The 19391-nt window shown below is 43.9% G+C and overlaps 1 protein-coding gene across 3 annotated transcripts in view; it reads right to left on the bottom strand.

The window, feature by feature from the left end:
• FGFRL1 (fibroblast growth factor receptor like 1) overlaps positions 1-19391 on the bottom strand; it is a 191499-nt gene that overhangs the window by 88773 nt on the left and 83335 nt on the right. For all 3 annotated transcript variants that reach the window (XM_050896517.1, XM_050896515.1, XM_050896516.1), the window contains exon 3: positions 3615-3887. In XM_050896517.1, coding sequence (XP_050752474.1) covers positions 3615-3887 — 273 coding nt within the window. The remainder of the gene's footprint in view (positions 1-3614; positions 3888-19391) is intronic.

The following is a 19391-nucleotide window of genomic DNA, read 5'->3' as shown; positions in this document are numbered from 1 at the left end:
GTATTAGAGCAAGATTCCTTGGATCTTTGGGATCCAGGCCCTGCAGTCTGAGAACATGGGGAAATAAGCAGGGCAGAAACCAATTGCTACCATCTGGGTTGGCAAAACCTTTGTCTGAGAAGGAAGATCAAAAACCTAGAATAAGAGAAGACTCCCTTCCAACACAGCAGCAGGAAGATGCTAAATTAGGAAGAAAAGACTTTAGCAAGTGTTATGAAGGAGGAATAGTCTTTTAGGGTGAGATTTAAGAGGTTTAGACTCAATTCTGAGCCGCAGCTCGTATTTTATGTGGTCTTGGACTAATCACCTGGTCTCTCTTTGCCTTAGTTACCATCTGTAAAATCACAGTAATCCGTCTCATCTGCACTTGCAGACTGAGAAGTTCTCCAGCCAGGCAACGTGTAGGTATGTCTACCAGACGTGTAGAGGCAGATCTAAGTTTGTTCTGCTTGTGCACTGAGCTGGCTGGTTGCAAGCAAGATCTGTCATGAAAGCCGCAAAGCGACATTCGAACAGGCTTATACCAAAATTATTACATCTCACAGAGACCAACCTGCAACGTAGACAAGGGAGCTCACCTCTGCCATGTCTGCCGGCACCCACTGATGTTGGTGGATCCACTGTCCTTTTTATTCCTTTGTACAACGTCACAGATTTTTGTTGCTTCTCTATGCAATAATGGAATACAGAGACTAATAAGAGTTAAGATTAATGAGAGTTATATAGCACTGAATGCAGGCAGAGAGGTTCAAGGCTGCTGAATTTTAGTCTCAGCTCTCTGTAGAAGCTTGGGTAAATCTTCACCCTATCCTGCTGCAATGTACACGTATGTAACACAGGTGTGACAATTCCTCACTTGCCAGTGGTGTGGCCGAGCTCAGTTAAAAGCATATAGCATAACTCCAAAACCTTTCAATAAGCTACTGTATCAAGTCCAGATACTACTGCTTAAATTCCCAGAATGTTATCATGTCAAAATGAATTTTATTTTTTCAAGTCCCAACATTTAATGAATCATTTAACGCTATTCTAGATTTAATATCTTAACCACCTTGCCCATATCTGACACCTGCGTGATTTTACATGTTTGGTGACAGCAGTACAGCTGGAATAAGAGGGCTTTTTCTCCTTTGAAGGAGTGGAAGAATAGAGAGGCCATATGGTTCAAAAAGCCACTCTGTCTAATGAAGTTTGTGCTTTCCGGAGCACAAACAAAACAGCACCATCAATTTGATCTTCATCCTCAAAACTGACATGCAGTTGGTTTTAAAACACTGCCTCCTTCTCAAAAATCAACAAAGGATTGATTTGCTCTCAACCAAAAGCATTTTCACCAAGACGAAACGCGAGCATCTGGCCAATGCATTAAATGTTTGGGCCCTTTGAAAGAATAAGTCAGTGATACCTTGTGTTTACTTGCAGGCTTTGGCAAGAAAGACACTAGGGGAACATTTGTTTTCAGGGGAAATTGTTCTAGTGAAAAGCAATCGGTTTGAAACATTACATGAACACTTCTGTACCACTGGAGATGAGGGACATAAGTAATCCACCAAAAAGGGTCTGAGCAACAACAATGCACAAGGGTACACTGTGAGACAAGGAAGGAAGGTGCAAAGAGTCTAAGAAGTACTGGGTTTAGCCAGCATTACAACAAGGATGCATGGAGATGAACGATAACTCAGCCCATATGTCTGCCACACATTTAGTTTGAAGTTACCCTTTTCTTGGCGCTTGCTGATCAATATTTGTTTGCATAGGGCTCAATCTCACACCCACAGAGGCCAGTGGGAGCTTGCCATTTCCTTCCATAGCTGCCCGATGAGGCTCTAAATACCTAGCGTTTGTGCCCAGGGCTTTTCAGTGCCAAATATAATGAACACTATTGTTCTTAACACAATTAACTTTGATAATCCAATTTCCCTGAGCAACTGAATTGGAGTTTTTGCCTCAATGTTTCCTGAATTCTAGTCCAACTTTTACCCTGTGCCTCCTGGCTTTTCCCTTTCATTTGTTTCTGTTGTGCCACCAAGAATAGTCAGAGTCTTCTTTGACTCACAGATGCCTCGATGCCTCTCTGCCTTGGAATAATGGGAGCTGGCTTGGGCCCTGAGCTTTGTAGAAGATACTGGATGACACAGAAGATCAAAGACTTTGGCAACTTCCACATAATGCAAAAGCACAAGCAGGACTGAAGCAGGCTCCTATAGCATTCCTTTCTCCACACCAAACAGTCTGGAAAGCACGTCCAAAAAGAGTCTGTATACACATGACTCTTTACAGGCTATTTCCACTTCACCCTTTTTGCTCAGTGTAGCAAAGATGGATGAACGTGGACAGGAAAGAGGTGAACGAGGAAAACCAAATCCACAAACTATGTAAACTATAAGATGGCTTTTGCGGCTTTATCCCACTGATGCTACAGGAGTCATATCGCAAGAGGGTTTCCCTCACCTAAGCGTCTCTTTCCTGATAAGACATTTACATTCTGGTCTCTTTCCCATACTGGCTCTGCAGCAAAGTGCATTCTCCAAGAATCGCCCTGTTATCGGGTGATAATCCTCCATCAAGCAGCACCAAGTGTTTGCTACATGCTCTGAGTCCACAGCAGCCCTCCTACTGTGAAGGAGAAGAAGAAGAAATAGAACACAAACAGGCCAAGTGCCAACCAGTAGGCAGCTGGAAACTGCCCTGAACTCTGTCCTCACTTCCACTGTCTAAGAGAAACAGAATCTTTGTAGATGAGATACTTGTGGTCCTGATCAGGCAATAGGGTGAGCAAGATACCTGATCTCACCCCTTGCTTTGTAACCCTCCCCTTTGCTCCCTCAGCATCCTCCACCATGCCGATTTTCATCCAGCTCTTTCCATCCTCACAGACAAGGACCAATGAGCATATTTCTGTGGCAGCCCCAGCAGAGGAATCTCTGATTACCCAGAGAAGTGTCTTTGGGGGCCTTCAGGAACGCTCAGCCCAGCAGTCGACCCCAAAATCCCATCACCAGGGAAAGCAAGCCCTTTGAAGCCAGTCAAAAACACTGCCAGTGAACCCATGGTCACCAAGACAGCATCTGAAGCTTTTTTAATCCCACCTCCACCAAGGGGATTTCTCAGGAACTGAGCATCCCTGGGTCATATGCCAGTTCTGAGCTTTGTTTCAACCTAAATATTATTATTCCTGAAGACACCATGCTTTGCAAAAGCTCAGTACATGGATCTTCCAGCTGTGCGTTTTTATATGAGTGCCTTAACATTTGTTTTGAGAACTATCCTGTTCCAACAGCAAACATAAAGATCGGTGTGACCTCTCCTTATCGCACAGCCTTTCCTGTGTGGAATTCATTGTGATCTGGACCCTAGTGACTATTGCATCATTTCTGTTTATTTGTAACCTTTGGCACTGCGTAATCTTATCTGCCTGCAGCCGGCTGCAGCAGAAGATGTGCAGCAACATAGCCAGCTCTGGCAATCCTCAAACACTGGAAAGGGCCAGTTAAGAGGGGAGGTCAGTAAATGATTAGCAAAGCAAATCTGCAGTCACTGACAGCTACACAGAAATCAGCTTGCTCTCTCCCCCCAAAGCAGGTGAGGCCTGGCTTTTCTCCAGCTCTACTCACCGATCACGATGAGGGTGTAGTTCACATTGGTGCTGCCGAAGCCATTGGTGGCTTTGCAAATGTAGGTTCCCGCATCTTCGCTTTCCACCTCCTTGATTTTCAGCCCTTGCTGAAGGATTCGGAACCTTGTCCAGCCGCTGTGGATAGTGCGTCCATCCTTCATCCACATGGTGAGAGGTGGGGGGTCGCCCTCCACTGGGCACAGGAGTTTGATGGTCCTCCCTAGCCTCACGGACTGACGGTGAATCACTTTATCGGCAATCCTTGGGGGGCCTAAGAAAAAACAGAGAGAGGAAGAGCTGTTATTACTTTTGCCGGTGATACAGCAGTGATTTAAAGACGAGTCATCGATCAGGCCATTACATTGACTGCTACACAGAGATATAGTGAAAGGTGCTTACCAAAAATCACTTACAACCAAGGCTAAAAATGCAGGCAATTACAGAGGGATACAACAACAGAGATACTGGTTTGTGTAAGACCTGAAGCTGTAGCCTTGCCATCATCAGCAGCTCATGCTAACCCACCAGGGAAGCCTCGTTCTGAGACTCTTTTGCTTTTCCAAAGCACCCCCATTTTCCTATAGCAAGGAGGAGTCCAATACACAAACTGTTCAGCTGTATTTGGTAAAGCAACTGTAGTTATTTTAAACTTAACACCTATCCTGAAGGCAAAATTAGTAACAGCACTGGTACTTAAAACAAAATGCTGCCCCCCCCCCAATGTTATAATCCTTTCATGTTGTATGTACAGTAATTCCCTTTAATAGTCACCAGATGGGCTTTATCTGAGATGCATAAGCCTGCAGTTGTTGGACATAAAGCATTCATTGGGTAGCGCTTCACGGAAAGACACAGCATAGCCTGACGTGTTAACATTGCTTATAGTCCAAAAGAGGATATTTTTATAAATTGCCTTAGCAACCCTGCTGGTTTGACCCGACTGACAAATATTTGTTCTTTGTAAAAGGTGATAATTTCATGCAAAAGAGAGTGTCCCTGGAATGCCACAGAGTGAACACACTGTTTGCCACATGATAACAGCATGCACTTGGACAGGCCAACACTCAGAAAAAAGAAGTGATAAAGACGCCAACAGTGGGAACGGTCCCATAGCTGAATTCAAACCGGAATTTCTTCCCAAGGCTCTGAAAAGTTGAAGCAGAGAGTCTTTTTCCTGCATCTGCCTTTTCTGCCTTTTCATTAATTGCACAAGTTCTCCACACAAACTGCAATAGCAATGCTCTTCCCAGAATAGTCTATTAAGGGGTGTGATAATAAGTGCCCTGCTCTTGCATAAGGACAAAATGTTTTGCTAAGGATTGCTGATGCTGAGTTGCACCCAAAACCCACAAGATGTTTGTGGGATTTGGAACTGTTCCCTCATATTTTATTCCTGTTCCTAGTGTTTTGCAGGATTGGACCCACATGGAATAAGCTACAGAGCTCGTATTTGCACTTCCTCATGACTAATTCCTATTATTCCAATGTCTGCCTGAATTTTCCCCAGCATGACTAAGGCAGTACATACAGTCCAGCTCATGAATGACTACAGAGATACTGTCGCAGTTACTCATGTTGGATCGCACCCATGAATTTCACAGCTTTGCTGGTGAACAGACGTGCTGCTCAAGCTGAGAACAGAGTCGTGAACTGGCTTGAAACTCATTAATTAGTTTAACTAAGAGCCTGGTAAAACCAATGGGTCTTAGACACATTCAGATTCTGATGAACTGCTGAAGACCCAAAGCGGGGATCTTGAGAGCACTTATTCTGAAAAGGTCAGTCCCTGGCAAAGATAACACCCATCCCTGCACACCTTCTGCAGACCCCTGTGGGACAGCATCTCAGAGGTGATGGTGCCCTCCCATACTCCAAAGGAACTGGCAAAACACCATGAGAAATCCTGCCTATCCTGCTCTCTCTAAGCACTGCAAACCACACTGTTAATGTTCTTCACCTTGGGAGACCTCCAACCAGCTCTGTGGATGGAAAGATAATCCCAAGATCTTTTGAATGCTGATCTGACACAAGTCGCGTTGCTGAATCTTTTAAAGAGGAAATCCACCCATCAGGAGGGGTTGTGTGTGTTGGCTTTGGTAAAGCAGAATTCAACAACACTAGGCGAGGATCCAGCCCCAAATTCTGCTACCTTTCCCTACATGGTGCAGTGTCTCACTCAATGTAAAGGAGCAGAAATGTCCAGACAAGTCCACAGCCTTGTTGAAATTCTGGGTTAGCCCTTGGAGAGGTCCTTTCTGACCTAGAGCCCTACCAAACCAAGTCAAACTTTAAGAGTAGCTTCATTGCAATCTACTTGCGAGCCAAGATACTACTCCATGCATATTCAAATGGCAAAAACAGTTCTATAATTAGTGCTGGGGAAAAACGTTTGGTGCAGGGCAAGCAGGGACAGTGGAGAGAGAGCACCCTCCTCCCAGCTTGGAAACCTGCTCTAGCTCCTTCAAAATCCCTTTCCTTCCGACATTCAGGTTGACTCCTGATGAATTTTGAGACCTGGAGGAATCAGATAGTTTCCCAATCACGTCATGTACCTTGTTGGGGCAGGCTGCACAAGCGGCTCTCCTAATGGCACCAGAGTTGCCTCTGGATCTGTCACATGTTTGGGTCAGCAGTAAGCTTGGTCCTCCTAAATGCCATTTTCCTTTGATTGACCTTTCATTCTGAGGAATTGTTGGATCGCTCTCTGTCACAGGATCTATTCGCAGACCTTTATGACATTTAGAAAAGGGTGTGTTTCTTAGAGCCTTTCTGCTTGAAAAGAAAAACACTAGCACGGTCCTCTGCAGCCCTTCATTAGCCCCTCCAGTGACTTTCTCAGGATGAGGAATAAAAATTTCCCCCCACTCTTTTTCCTGCTGTGAATTTTGCCGGATACAGCTGCACGCACTTCTGAATAAGGTACAGCCCCAGGATAAAGATGCTAAAACCTTGCTTCTGTTCATTTGGTGCTGTAAATATTCCCATTTTATTACCTATCATCTTTGCATTAATAACTTTGTGTGCAAGCAGTACTCTCTCTCCAGAATCAGTGCCTTCGCATATGCCAGAAGCTTCAGAGGCCCTGGCAAGCCAATGATAGCTGGACCTCCTGTAGCTGGCTACAGCAAGAATAAAATGTTGATATCATCACGGATCTCTGCCTCTCTTTCTAATGTACAGGCATCCACTGGGTCTTATTTCACTACGTATCTGTACAGCCCTGCCTTGGGACTGCAACAGTGACGGATGAATGCTTTTCAAGTCAAGATACGCTTTGGCACATCTCACCACTCTGCGCTGTCAGTATTTGGAGGGGAGGCGGTGGAGAGAGGGAAGTGTGTTTTGCAAAAAGGCCCTTCTCCAACATCCCCTGGGCAGCGGGTGCTGCTGACACAGAGCCTCCTCGCACGACGTACCACGGAAATCGCACTCTATCCAGCTAAAAACGTATTCCCCCTCTGAATCCATACATTAAGCTGCCCAGAACCACTTAGGTTCCCCTGGAGTTTAATTTCCAGGGCTTCTCTATGGCAATTCCACCTTCTGCTATATGAAGAGAGCAAAAAGACGTAGTAAAAACATGCTGAGCACCCCAGTTTCTCATGCGCGCCACTGGTACTGAAGGGAGCTCCCCACCTTGCAGAACTGGCCCTTAATATGCCGGTGGGGTGGCCATGAGAGCAGAGTGCCCAACAGCTGCCGGCTCCCCCAGGGCGTTGATTTGGGGGTGTCCCTCGGCGGCTGCCTCCCACGGGGCTGGGGCAGGCGTGCGCTCGCAGCTGAGTGCGGCAGCGCAGGAGCAGAGCCCAGGGCACAGCCCGCGGCCCTGCAGGCTGGATACATTTCTACAGCTGCTTGGAGAGGCAAAATCCCAGGAAAGCACCTGCTGCTTCACCTACAGCTGCCAGCGAGGTAAAAACAGGCTGAACCCTGGCTGCTGCCGCCGACTTCCCATCCCTTGTCGCTGCCGGCTTCTGTCCTGTGCTCTAATGCAGCATTAAAAAGCAGATAACAATTACTCCTCAAGCAGCCAGCGTCACGAGCTCAGCCATCCTAGACTCCAGCTTTGTGTTGTATGTGAGCAGAAACGATCTAATGTATTTTGAGAGCAATACCCTATGGCTGCTTGCTGTAGTGCTGTTTGTGGGTTATGCGTTACAGCAACACCACAAGAGCTGGATAGCAACACCGTAAGGGGTTGGTTTGAAACCTGAAATCATTTTGTTAAACCAGATTGTTCAAATTGTGAATTCATATATCTACCAACACAAATTTTTTTAATGCTAATACATACCATCTTTCTGGCTATGGGGGGATCCCATGAATTGCCATGTGCCTGCACCCATGGGCCAGAGCTCCAGACTGGATCTTTTCAAGACAGAGCAGGAGAGAGCAGTGCTTTCTCGCCATGGGTATAAATCCTGGGGGAGGCGTCCCTACACCATAGTCCCCCTGATTTCTTAGCCATGAGGCAGTGATTCTTGAAAAAATCAGCCTTTGTAAGTGCTGAGATTCTGCAACCTCTGATGCTCCTGCAGACAGAGATTACTTCCTGCAGCATTTTGCCATGGGATATGGGAGAAGGGGCCAAAAGTGAGGCCCCAGGTAGGTATTCCATCAAAATTGCTGACACGGATTTTTACACATTTTTGTAGTCAGGAAGGGAGGGAGAATGGTGGGGAGAGAAAACAACCACTGTTTCTTGCTTCCGCCCTTGCAATTTTCCATTATGCAAAGGCAGCTCTCTATGGCCACAGGGCGCTGCTGAGAAACACGCTTTTCAGCCACACCACGCTGGAGAGGCTGCAGCTGACTTCACAGCCTGTGCGAACAGAAGGAGCTATTACAATAAATTAAGCCCTACCTCGACACAAGCCCAGTGGGGCAGGTTTTCTTCAGTCTCCCTTGTCCTCAACCCAATAGTTTAAGAGAATCATTCCTTAATATTTCAGCCGAGGGGGAAGGGTGGGGTTTGACATCTGTGGATGTGACTTGGGAAGAAGTGACGAGAATGCAGCTGCCTCCCCCCGCGCCTAGTTGTTATTCTTTCTCCAAATACAAACTAAATATAACTTTGCCCCATAACATTCAAATCATTTTAGTTACTAGAAGGGATCATGCCTGGAGTTCCAAGGGCCAGGGTGCAATCAGGCTTAAAATATAATTTAAACAATCCAGACCCTACATTTTCCACCAAGTTATTTTCTTGCTTGTAGTTTCCCCATCTGCACATACACCCAGAAAGAAACCAACAATCCCAGCCAGATGCCAAGTTTTCTGTTCAAGATCATATAAGCCCAGTCAAACATTAACAAGGAAATGCCGTGATCACCTCATTTGTTTTAAATATTTCTGCTCATATACATGCAGACAAGTGTGCAGATTTATTTGCCTCATTTACGAATACAAGCAACTGGAATCTCCATTCTGTTCCATTATATAAAAGACAGATCCTACACCTGTCTTACTGAACAGCTGGGCAATTTTCAATTTATATCCACTATCCTATACCACAGAAAAGCCCCACTTGCTGCTCTGCTGCTGACACTGCTTCACAAGCATTCCTGCTCTTTGCTCCCAGTGCCTTGGAAGGGATGGTGGTTGCCACTTCTTGGCAAAAGGAGTTACGTAAAACCCAGGAAAGCCTTTTGCTTTAGCAAACAGTTATTTCCGGGAAGCAGCAAAAACAATTTCTAGAAGTGTATTTAAGACACAACAGTGGAATAGCCTGGAGCTTCCTGTCCATATTTCTCACAGTCAAAACACACACACACACACATGTAATTATATTTTCCTGGATTGCATTGCAAAGTTCATGCACTCGTTCAACTCATACATGTAGTAAACATGATTTATAGCTCTGCGTGAAAACCCTCCAGATATATGGTGTTTTGATAGTGACTCGAACCTAGCGCTATAATTTAGTAACACCTAGCAGTGAAAGCTAAATGATTTCCCACTCCACATTCCTAACTTTCCATGAACCCCTTTTACTGCTAACCTGGGGAGGAGATACTGCTTCTACAATTGTTTGGACTTAGCCTTGTTATTCCTTCAACTAAACTGCACACTAACATCAAGCTTCACATATGGTGAACACACCAGCACTGACCCACGTCCTATGAGACCATTTGCCATGATACAGTTCAAAGTGAACTTTATTAACACATTAAACATAATTACAAAGAGGAAATTCCAAGGAAGGTCAACCAGCCCGGACAGTTTCTTGGAATGGAAAGTAATTTATAATATCCACATACTGTATTCTAAAGTTTATAAAGAAGTTAAATAACTTTTAAGAGCCCCATGGGTTATGTATATTTTATTATTTAATACCAAACACATTCACTTTCCATGAAGATAAGATTTCTTTTGAAGTGCTGTGTTAGCAAATTAGCAAAGTCATTTACCATGAAGCACCCAAACAACCCATCAACGCATGCAAGGAATTAACATCAGGGACTGGGGTACCACAGATGACGTGTGTCCTACGAGGAGAATACAGCCAAGCACAGAAATCTTTCATTATGACAGTGAGACGAAGGAGTTGGACAATGACCGCTAACCAAACCACTTGTTCAGTGTGAACACAATCTCTTACACCCACACTTGAGGCAACATTTGGCCTTCACCTTACTCATCACTGTAAAACCTGATCCTCCAAAGTCCTTAGTGCAAGGGTGGTTCACACCAAAGTTGATTTCTTTCACCTCTCCCATACTTCAGAATGAACATGGACGCCTGGAAAGGACTATCTAAAAGCCATGTTTTAAACTTGCATCCAGAGTTGGCTAACTTGGGGTATCCATTGCTACAAAGCTGGGCTGGATGACAACTGCTTACAGTAGGAGTTTAACCCTTTCCACAATAGTTTAACCCTCTGCAAGACTGACATGAGGATTATACACCTATGCTCTCCACACATCATTATTACCATTATTTGTATTGGCATTCAAGCTGTAATGACGGCTCAATGGATAGAGGCCTCGCTACGCTGGGGGCTGGACAAACACCTACCAAAGAGCAAATCCCACACGGAAGGGCTTACAAAGCAACGATGGCAAGAGTTTCAATTAACATGAGTAGGTGTTCCTGAAAGAGAGGAACTCTTGGCTCTCTGCAGAGTGAGAAGCCATTACATTGAGAGCAGAACTGATAAAAATGCTTTTTGAGAGAGATAAAAGGATGAATGTTTTGCCCATGTATACCATTAACTATTGGAATAAGCAGTTCAAAGGACTGGTGAATCCAACATCTTTTCATATTTTCAAAACAAAACGGTTTGCGTTTCCAAAAGGTATGCATTAGCCAAGTAAAGTAGGGGTCAACGTAGGGGTAACTGGGCCAAATGCTTTGGTATGTGACATGAGGAGATCAGATTAGATGAGCTAATGGGTCCTTCTTGGCTTGAAAACATAGGCGCCCACAGACAAGAACAATGCTTATCAAAAACAATGCTTATCAAAAACAATCAAAAGATTAAAGAAAAAAAAACCCAGCATCTCTGAAGAACAAAGACTCTTAGAGAGGAACACAAAACCACCACAACTATTTGCTGACCAGCCCTGATGACTGGTCAGGCTTAGCTTTGGGAGTAGTGGACTGTTTGCAGGAGCAAGTCCTAGGCTTGGGCTGCATAGCTGAGCCCAACAACCTGATGGAGAAAACAGCTTTGCAGATTCATTTTACAGCAAGTGAAGTGACATATTTTCTCTTTCTTCCCTACCTCTGTGGTAGGAGCTGCTTTCCTGATGGAATGGATATTTGTTGATAGCACAAGAAGTGCTTGCCATATTTTTACATGAGTAATAACTAGCCCCTTGGGTGAAGGCTGCCAGTAAATTTTCTACTCTAGATGTTCCAAAAATAAGAAAAATAGAATATTTGGGAACATGTTCCATTTAATTAAGTGCCCTGCATACACATTTCACTGAGATTTAATAAAATAGTTATTGTATGTTAAACAATTGGCACTTGATTATTGCATAGATTTATTGCAGTTCAACAACAGTAGATGAGATACGTATCTCTTACATGGTTTTTAAATCCTTTGAGCATATGTTTTCAATAATCAGTTGGTATTTATTTAACATGAAATTACCATCTTATTAAATTAAATGTGCATGGGTGACATTCAATTTCAAGTGTTGCTGAACATTTTTTCAGCAGCAAAAAATAGTAACTTTATCCCTTAGGTTTTGAGGTAGCAAACGCAGAGGAGAGTTAGGATTACTTCAAATTACTTTTGAAGAAACAGACTTCATATGCTAGAAGGTTTCTCTTCTAGTGTGGAAGAAAAGATATTATTTATTGTTTCTTAAGTGCTGCCAGTGGGCTTAGCGTGGGCCAAAAGAGAGGACTAATATTTCTACTCTAAGACTAAAATTATACTGACGGCGCAGTTCAGGTATGCAATTCAATGGATAACCAGAAAACTTTTTCTAGAGAAGAGATAAGTACAACAAAGGTGTGTTGGCACACGTACCCACACAATCTACCTTTTTTATTCCCATTCAAGAAGACAAGCCCATCTGAACAATGGCATTCCTCATTTGTTTTTTCAAAAGAAAGGGCATGAAAACATGTTTTCAAGGTTCTGAAATTAAAAGGCTTTTTTCTAGCCTCCTGTTTCCAGGAAGGACAAACTGCCTAATTCTGGAAGAAAGCTAGAAATCCTTTGGCTTGAGGGAGGCGGAAGGATCCAGAACCCAACTGAAAATCCTGCCCCATAGCCCCAACCTGCTCTCACCGAACCTAACCCAAACCCCCAGCATCTCCACAAGTCACACAGGGACCAGTCCTGCCAACATAAAGCATTTGTTTGTTTCCCATAATCTCTGGGAAACAATCCAGTCAGGCAGCCCTGAATTAGCTTCTGGGGTTAATCTACCCCAATTTTAACATAAATGCTATTGTACTCTGCCCTTCCAACTGCTTCCCAACCATGCAAATCCTGCTTCACGAGCCCAGCGGATTTCCCAGCCAAATCGCTCACCATCTCCAAGACTTTCAGCGAAACAAACCAGACACTCTGCAAATCTCAGTTTAATTCACTTATTTTGTAACAAAACTCCCCTTTGAGCCACCAGTTGCAATCGTGTTCCAAAACCCAAGGCTGCAAAGACAGGCATTTACTTCTGAGTCAATCTGCTCCGGTTTTTGCCCCCTTCTTTGTCCCTCCTGCCGACATGCAGTATCCTGTCACCTAATCATTTTATTTGAACGGCTCCTAGAAAATAGGATGCCCAAGTTCACATTTGGTGACACGGATTCCCCTTGAACTTTGGTAGTCAATAATTAACCCAGTCTAAGCACAGTACAAGGTTTAATAAGTAATTAGCCATTTCCCTTATAGACAGACGGTTGTGTGAGAGCTGTACAAGCAGGAAATTGTAAGTGTCATTGTTTATGTCTGCAGGGAAACAGAAACCACGATGGTTGACTCTGTGCCATATTCGGGAACGATGTGAACGAAGATCTTTAAATAGTTGGTTTGCCTTCCTGCTAGTCCACGGCGGCAAGTCTTCGGCCATACACTGACACAGGAGCCTTTTTCATTTGTATCCAAGAATTTGGTTTTCTTCAAAATAGTCTTTAAAATCTTTTTTAACAAATTTCTCTCTAATGGATGAAATTGGAGAAGACTTTAAACTCTTCCATCCGATGCTGGTTCCTACTGGCCTTTCCCAATACCCAAGATGGAAAAGGTGTGATTAGGGCATTAAGGGCTCAGGAAAAAACCTGTCTTGAACACTCACTCTCGAACAGGAGACACTGCCAAAATATCCATAAGCCTTTTGCTGTTGGGAAATCAGTGGCAGTGCCCTACATGGCGAGGCTGCCGTCAGCCTTCTCTTTGCTCTACCCTCGTCACTGGGGGCTTCTAAGTTTGGTCACCACAAAAACGTGGTAACAACTGTTTGTTGGTGACCACAAAGAGATAAACACTGTGGTATTTAAGAACTGAAGATATTTTCGGAGGCTTCTCTAGAACAGAAAGCACTTCTAGCTGAACGGCTGCAGAGCAGACTTGGTACGGAGTGTTTTGCAGAAATGTTTTTCTATCAGAAAATGACATTTTTGTCAAGAACCAAGACTTTATCCAGTTTTCTCTTTCAATATTCCCTTTTTCAGTTTGAGAAATCTTTTACATCTTAATTTTGGCAAATTAAAATGAAAGACACACAAACAAAAAAGTTGGGATTTTAAAAGTATATTGATTAAGCAATGGTAATCTCTTTTTAATAGGTTGCTGTATCCCTAAAATATGAAAACAGTTTTGATTTGGGATAGGAATAAATTAAAATACATTAAAAAATCACAAGGGCAAACCCCCTGCCCCCATATATACATTAAAAAAACCCTTGTCTTGCTCCAGAAGAAAAATTTTAAAAAATACCGTCATCTTGCTCCAAAAGAGAAATGTAAAACAGAGCTGACCTTCCACCTTCTAAGACAGCAGCATTTTAAAATTCTGCCTGAAACCATTCACTATTGCCCTACCAAAACCTCCAGCTCATGGTAGGTGTGATGGAAGTGCTCTCTCCAAATTAAAGTGTCATCATAAGGGTCTACCTTATGTGTGCCTACATCAGTGTTTTAGTTTGGACCAGGGGTGTGCTTTAAAGTGAACTTTTTGATCATCCTCACCAATTGGACTTTGGTTCACACCATGAAACAGTTTTGGTGCACATGAACTCAGGTGCTTTTATATGAAATTGAGCTGCAAGGGGTGCTCCGGTTCAGATGGGCATTTAATTCAGAGGACCAGACTAGGGCTATTCTGAAGTGAAACACCCCTCTGAAACAGGGCTGTCAGGTCCTCAGCACCAAATGTTTTGCTTTACAGATCAAATCTTACCAATCCCCACCAGGTGCTAATGCAGACACAGCCTGCAATTGCTAGCTGGGTCCCTGGTAAAACAAAAGCAGAAGCTGTGCTCTTGGATTTCCATTAACAAGCGCTCGATCTACATGACCAGACTGGAGCTAATCCAAAATAAACTCCCAAAATGCCTCTAGTGTGAACATCACCTCCTCAGCACCAAATATTTCACTTTAAAGACTTGTTCCTATTGTGCCATTCTACAAGCTTAGACACACCTGTACATCTCTTCCAGGAGGGGAAAATACTTAAATGCACTTTAAAAGAAAGTGTTCACAGGGTTGATTCAGTGAAAACTTACACTTAAACTCAGGAGACATCAAGTCTCCTGCATATGAAAACAGGGAAACCATCACTGACTTATAGCATTCACATCTGCTTCCTGCTCCCCAGACACTGAAGCACACACTACCTGATGTAAAAGCACATGCTACCTGACAGTATTGGCAGGAGCCAGGTCTTCTTAATGCATGAAACCTTCATACCTGCAGAATACTGTCAGATCTCATATAGCAAACAGCCGCAGCTCCAGGCCACACCCAAAGGAAAGTAGTAACATTTTCTTCAAATGGATCGACCCTGGTCCAGCGCCACAGCACAGTGTTAAAACATGCGATGATGCCTGCACAAGTCCATGCACAAGCGACCTTCTGGCTGTGAAAACTCGAGTTGTCATTGGCACAGTCTGAGGGCTCAGCTGGTGCCTTGGACAGAGGCTAGCCCAGATTTCTGCAGCCTGCCTGCAACTGGGACAGCTTCAAACAGATCCACTTCCTCTGCTCCTCCTTTTCTACATGCTGCCTTGCTCACGACAACAGGGTTAGTGCACTCTTAAGTGGCCTTTATTAGTTTTTCCAGTAGAAGATAGTAAAGACCTGTTGTTCTGTTAGGCTTACTATATCCGATCGCACCGCCACGGTTTGTCCCTAGGATTGCCAGGTGCTTTTCTGGACAGTCCTGGGACTGTTCAGCTTCTAAGATCAGATAAAATCAGTGCATTTCATCTGGTATGTCTGAAGCTCTGCTGCACCCCTTGCTGCTCAAAAGCTGCTTCACTTCATCTGGAGGAAGGTATTTTTCCTATACCTCTATTGCACACCAGTGTGGCATGTCTCAGGATGAATGCTAATACCAAAACAGCACCTAACAGTGGGTATATTCTGCCTAAATTGAAACACTAAAAATAAATATTTAAAACATAAATCCATTTAAATTCCCCAAACTATCCAAAGGATTTGGAAATATTTCTCCTTTGCTGAAGATCCCATATTGTCTGCCTTTTATCTCTATAAATCTGCATGAGTAGAAAGATGGTGCTAATTATTATCTGATACACAGGCAAACTACCAACCCCCTGTTATTAGCACAGCCTGTGACTGTCAGCGTGGTTGCTTTATTTGAGCTGCCCAAACTTCAGCAGCTACAGAGCGTACGGGAGTTTTGCTGACATAGATCGCTCTGTAATTTCAAATGACGTCATTCCACTGGCGGGCTACGCACTGGTATGTAATGTCGTATCCATCAGGTAGATAGAGCTACACTGGAATATCAATTAATGTGCACTCCTATTACCTCACAGTCTGGTAATGTACAGTCCCAGCTACCCTCCTGCAAGTGTGCGCAGGGGGAGAAACCTGGAGAGCAGAACAGCTATCTAGGAAAAGCTGTGCATGGAGAAATATTGTCTCGCCGCGTGATTACATAGCTGCTTTATCGTCCATCGTGCGCGTGCGTGCACCAACACATGCACATCGCATCAGCTGTCAGCAGGAATTCCTGACTGTGGATTAAAGCGTTGCCACAGTCTGTCTGCTCAGCCTGTCCTGGTCAATGCACATCAGAGCAAAGTGTCCACTCACATAAAGATTTCTGAGCTTCTCTGTTCACAGAGACAGGAGTTTTTACTGTTGCAATGACTTGAACTTGTTCTTGAGAGAAGCCACATCAGAAATCACTCTGTGCTGCATGCTGGCATTTCTAAGTGAGGAGTCAAGAGGTCAAAACCCAAGGTCAGAAAAAAGCAGACACGCAAGACCCCTTGCTGTACCTGTGGCTGGATAAATCAGCACTTTCCTAATCAGTCGCTAATCCCCTGATCTTTACTGCATGTAAATTCCAATCCCTTCCCAACGGCTGTGCCATGGTAATCTCCAATCTGATTACAGTGAAACCCCATTGGAAGACTTATCGATAAAAGATGGAAACGTGTAAAATCAATTTGCTATATATGACAAACAGCGCTGCACACCCCTTCAGGGATCAAAGAACCGCCATCAAATACCAACAAATAAAGGGCTGTTAAAAATGTTTTTTATCTAACAGTGGATTTGACTATTTGACAAAAGACAAAATTCACTTCTGAAGGGAGAACCAGGACATTGTTTTACCTACAGTAAAGGATCAGTTGGTGACTAAGGCAGAAAAGGCAGCATAAGAAAGGTCGTCATTTAAGGCCATGCTATAGAAGTGTGAGGGCAAAAGATAAGAGAGACTAGATGCACTTAGGCTCACAATTTACTATCAGGAGCTCAGACTCAGCCAACCATCTCAGCTTTACCTCCAGAAGGTATAGCGGGAGCAGTGTTGGCATGGAGTGGCTGGCCAATGAATTTGTCATTTGGTATTTATCTTGATAAGAAGCAATAATCATTGGTAGGGCAGAGGAAAACACTCCAATTTTTGGTCCTGAGCTCAGTCAAGCTTTGGGGTGAAATGGCCCCAGCAGTTGGGACCACAGCTCTGGCTCACCGGGAACAGCCTGGGCTCCATCATTGCTAAGCACAGTGGTTCTTAGTTTTGAAAACAATGGAAAATTGATAACACTTATAAAAATAAAATATCTTGGCAGGATCTCACTCTCATATCACTTTTCTACAGTGGGTAGAAGGGAAGCCAAAGCCTCCTTCGTGTAACCCACCAGAAGATAGAGAAAAATATTAAATGAAAAGAAAGCAGAGGCCAATCGAACTCCTGTGTTTTATCCATTGAGGGGAATTTGCCAGCATTCACATTTTTATTTTTTAAATCTTGAGATATTAGGTGCTTGTTTCTTAATGTCTCTTTTCTGAGGGCATAATCCTGAAGGAGAATCTCCTGTTTATTTGAACATGAAAGGAAATTTGTGACCTTTGTGATCATGGGGAATCACTAAATGCTCTAAAAACAGGAAGCAAATAAATAAAATCCAATTTGTTGTAACATTCATGCTATTTAAGCCAGAGAACTGGTTTTCTGGGGTTTGACCCAGGAGCGTTGAACACGCAGGATTAGTAACGTGAGTGTTTCCCACGGATGTGTCCCATGTGATTTATTTAAGCATCTTTATGACATGCATTAACAAAAAGCTACACTGGCTGTGGGATCCAATAGCTGTAGGATCTAATATAGCTTATGTTCCATTCACCACAGAGGAGATTATAAGCAGGTGTCTCTCCTAGAGAAACTGGTATGCTACAATGAACAGGAAGCTGGCTCATATCCCCAGATGTTTGTCATTATGGGAAGGGGGGAGAAAGAGGGACGTTAGGGTCAATAAAACCACACTGCTACTCTTGCAGCACCTACAGTCCAAGAGGGACTTCAGTAGCTCAGCTCTGCCATTGATAAAAGTTTTACAAGACCTCTGCTCCAAACAGCCCTGAAATCAAAGGTCTGTTTACTTAGCCTTTGCTTGCTGGGCTTTAGGATAGTGCAGGGAAGATCAAAGCAGAGACCTCGTTTAACATGTCCAAGCACACAACCAGCAAGTCTGTTTATGTTGGATTCCTACACACGGAGTGTGCTGCTGTCTGTCAACACTTCAGGCTCATTTTCGGCAATATTGGGTGAGGAGGGAAATATTCAGAAAGGCCCCACAGATTTTGGTCCTGCTGAAACAGAAGTGAAAGTCAGAGCAGGGAGCTCTGCTTTTAACTGTGACTGCCGAGGTCAAATATGAACTCCTTGCAAGAAAAAAGAAATACACCTGTGGTCTCTGCTGAAGTGCTACACCATTAAAATGCAGCTAAAGTCTGCATGAAGAGCTGGGATTTTAGTTCTGTATTATTTGGGTCCCACCTGTTTTTATTGCTAATGCACAATGACACTAAGGTATTTGGTTTGGCATTGGTAAGGGATGACACCCTGTGCACCTCATGCACAGAAAGAGGTGCAATAGACATCAGCAACTCACATCTTCCTGCCGTCTCCCATTGATGCTTGTACAGCCCCACTCTGGGGATGTAGCAGCTTGCAAGGGCAGGCCATCTATTCACCATACGTAGTCTCTCTTTCACACCCGCTGCTGGGGACTCCCAACCACAAATGGTTTTGCAGTTACCAAAAATGCAGCAGGACTAACAACGGCTAGTTTCCAATGGCCTGGCTGGATTCTGCTGCATTTCCCAGTGCCTATTAAGGGGCAAGGAACTGCTGACACTTTCATTTAGTTATTTGCTTGTTTGTTGCTGGTGCATTCCTCTCTTTAATATTTAGAAAAGGCTGAAGCTACGCAATGGCCTTTGCCTCAAGCATGGTGGTAGTGGGATGCAGCACTATTACAATCACTCCCGCCTACATGGCTTCCCATTTTCACAAAGTTTGTAAGAACTTGTTATCTGCTACATCACTCCTCAAACAGATATGTCTGAAATTGGCTAATAGGCTTGAAAGCTATTGGAAGGGATGGAGATAGAACAACCCTCCAAAAATGTTGCCACATGGATCTCATCTCCTTAGGACACCAACCTAAAGACCAGCCAGACATGGACAGGTACAGAAAGGGCACTCAGAGAGAAGGAGGTAGCTGGTTACTGATTTAGCTTCGGAAGTAGGGCTCTTTGAAAGTTTCCTCTGAAGATATAACCCTCATCTGGTATCACAGCAGAACCTTCACCAGAAAATCAAGATCAC

The sequence above is a fragment of the Gymnogyps californianus genome, chromosome 4, assembly GCF_018139145.2.
Source record: "Gymnogyps californianus isolate 813 chromosome 4, ASM1813914v2, whole genome shotgun sequence".
Taxonomy (NCBI): Eukaryota; Metazoa; Chordata; class Aves; order Accipitriformes; family Cathartidae; genus Gymnogyps; species Gymnogyps californianus.
This window is presented reverse-complemented; position numbering and strand designations above follow the sequence as displayed.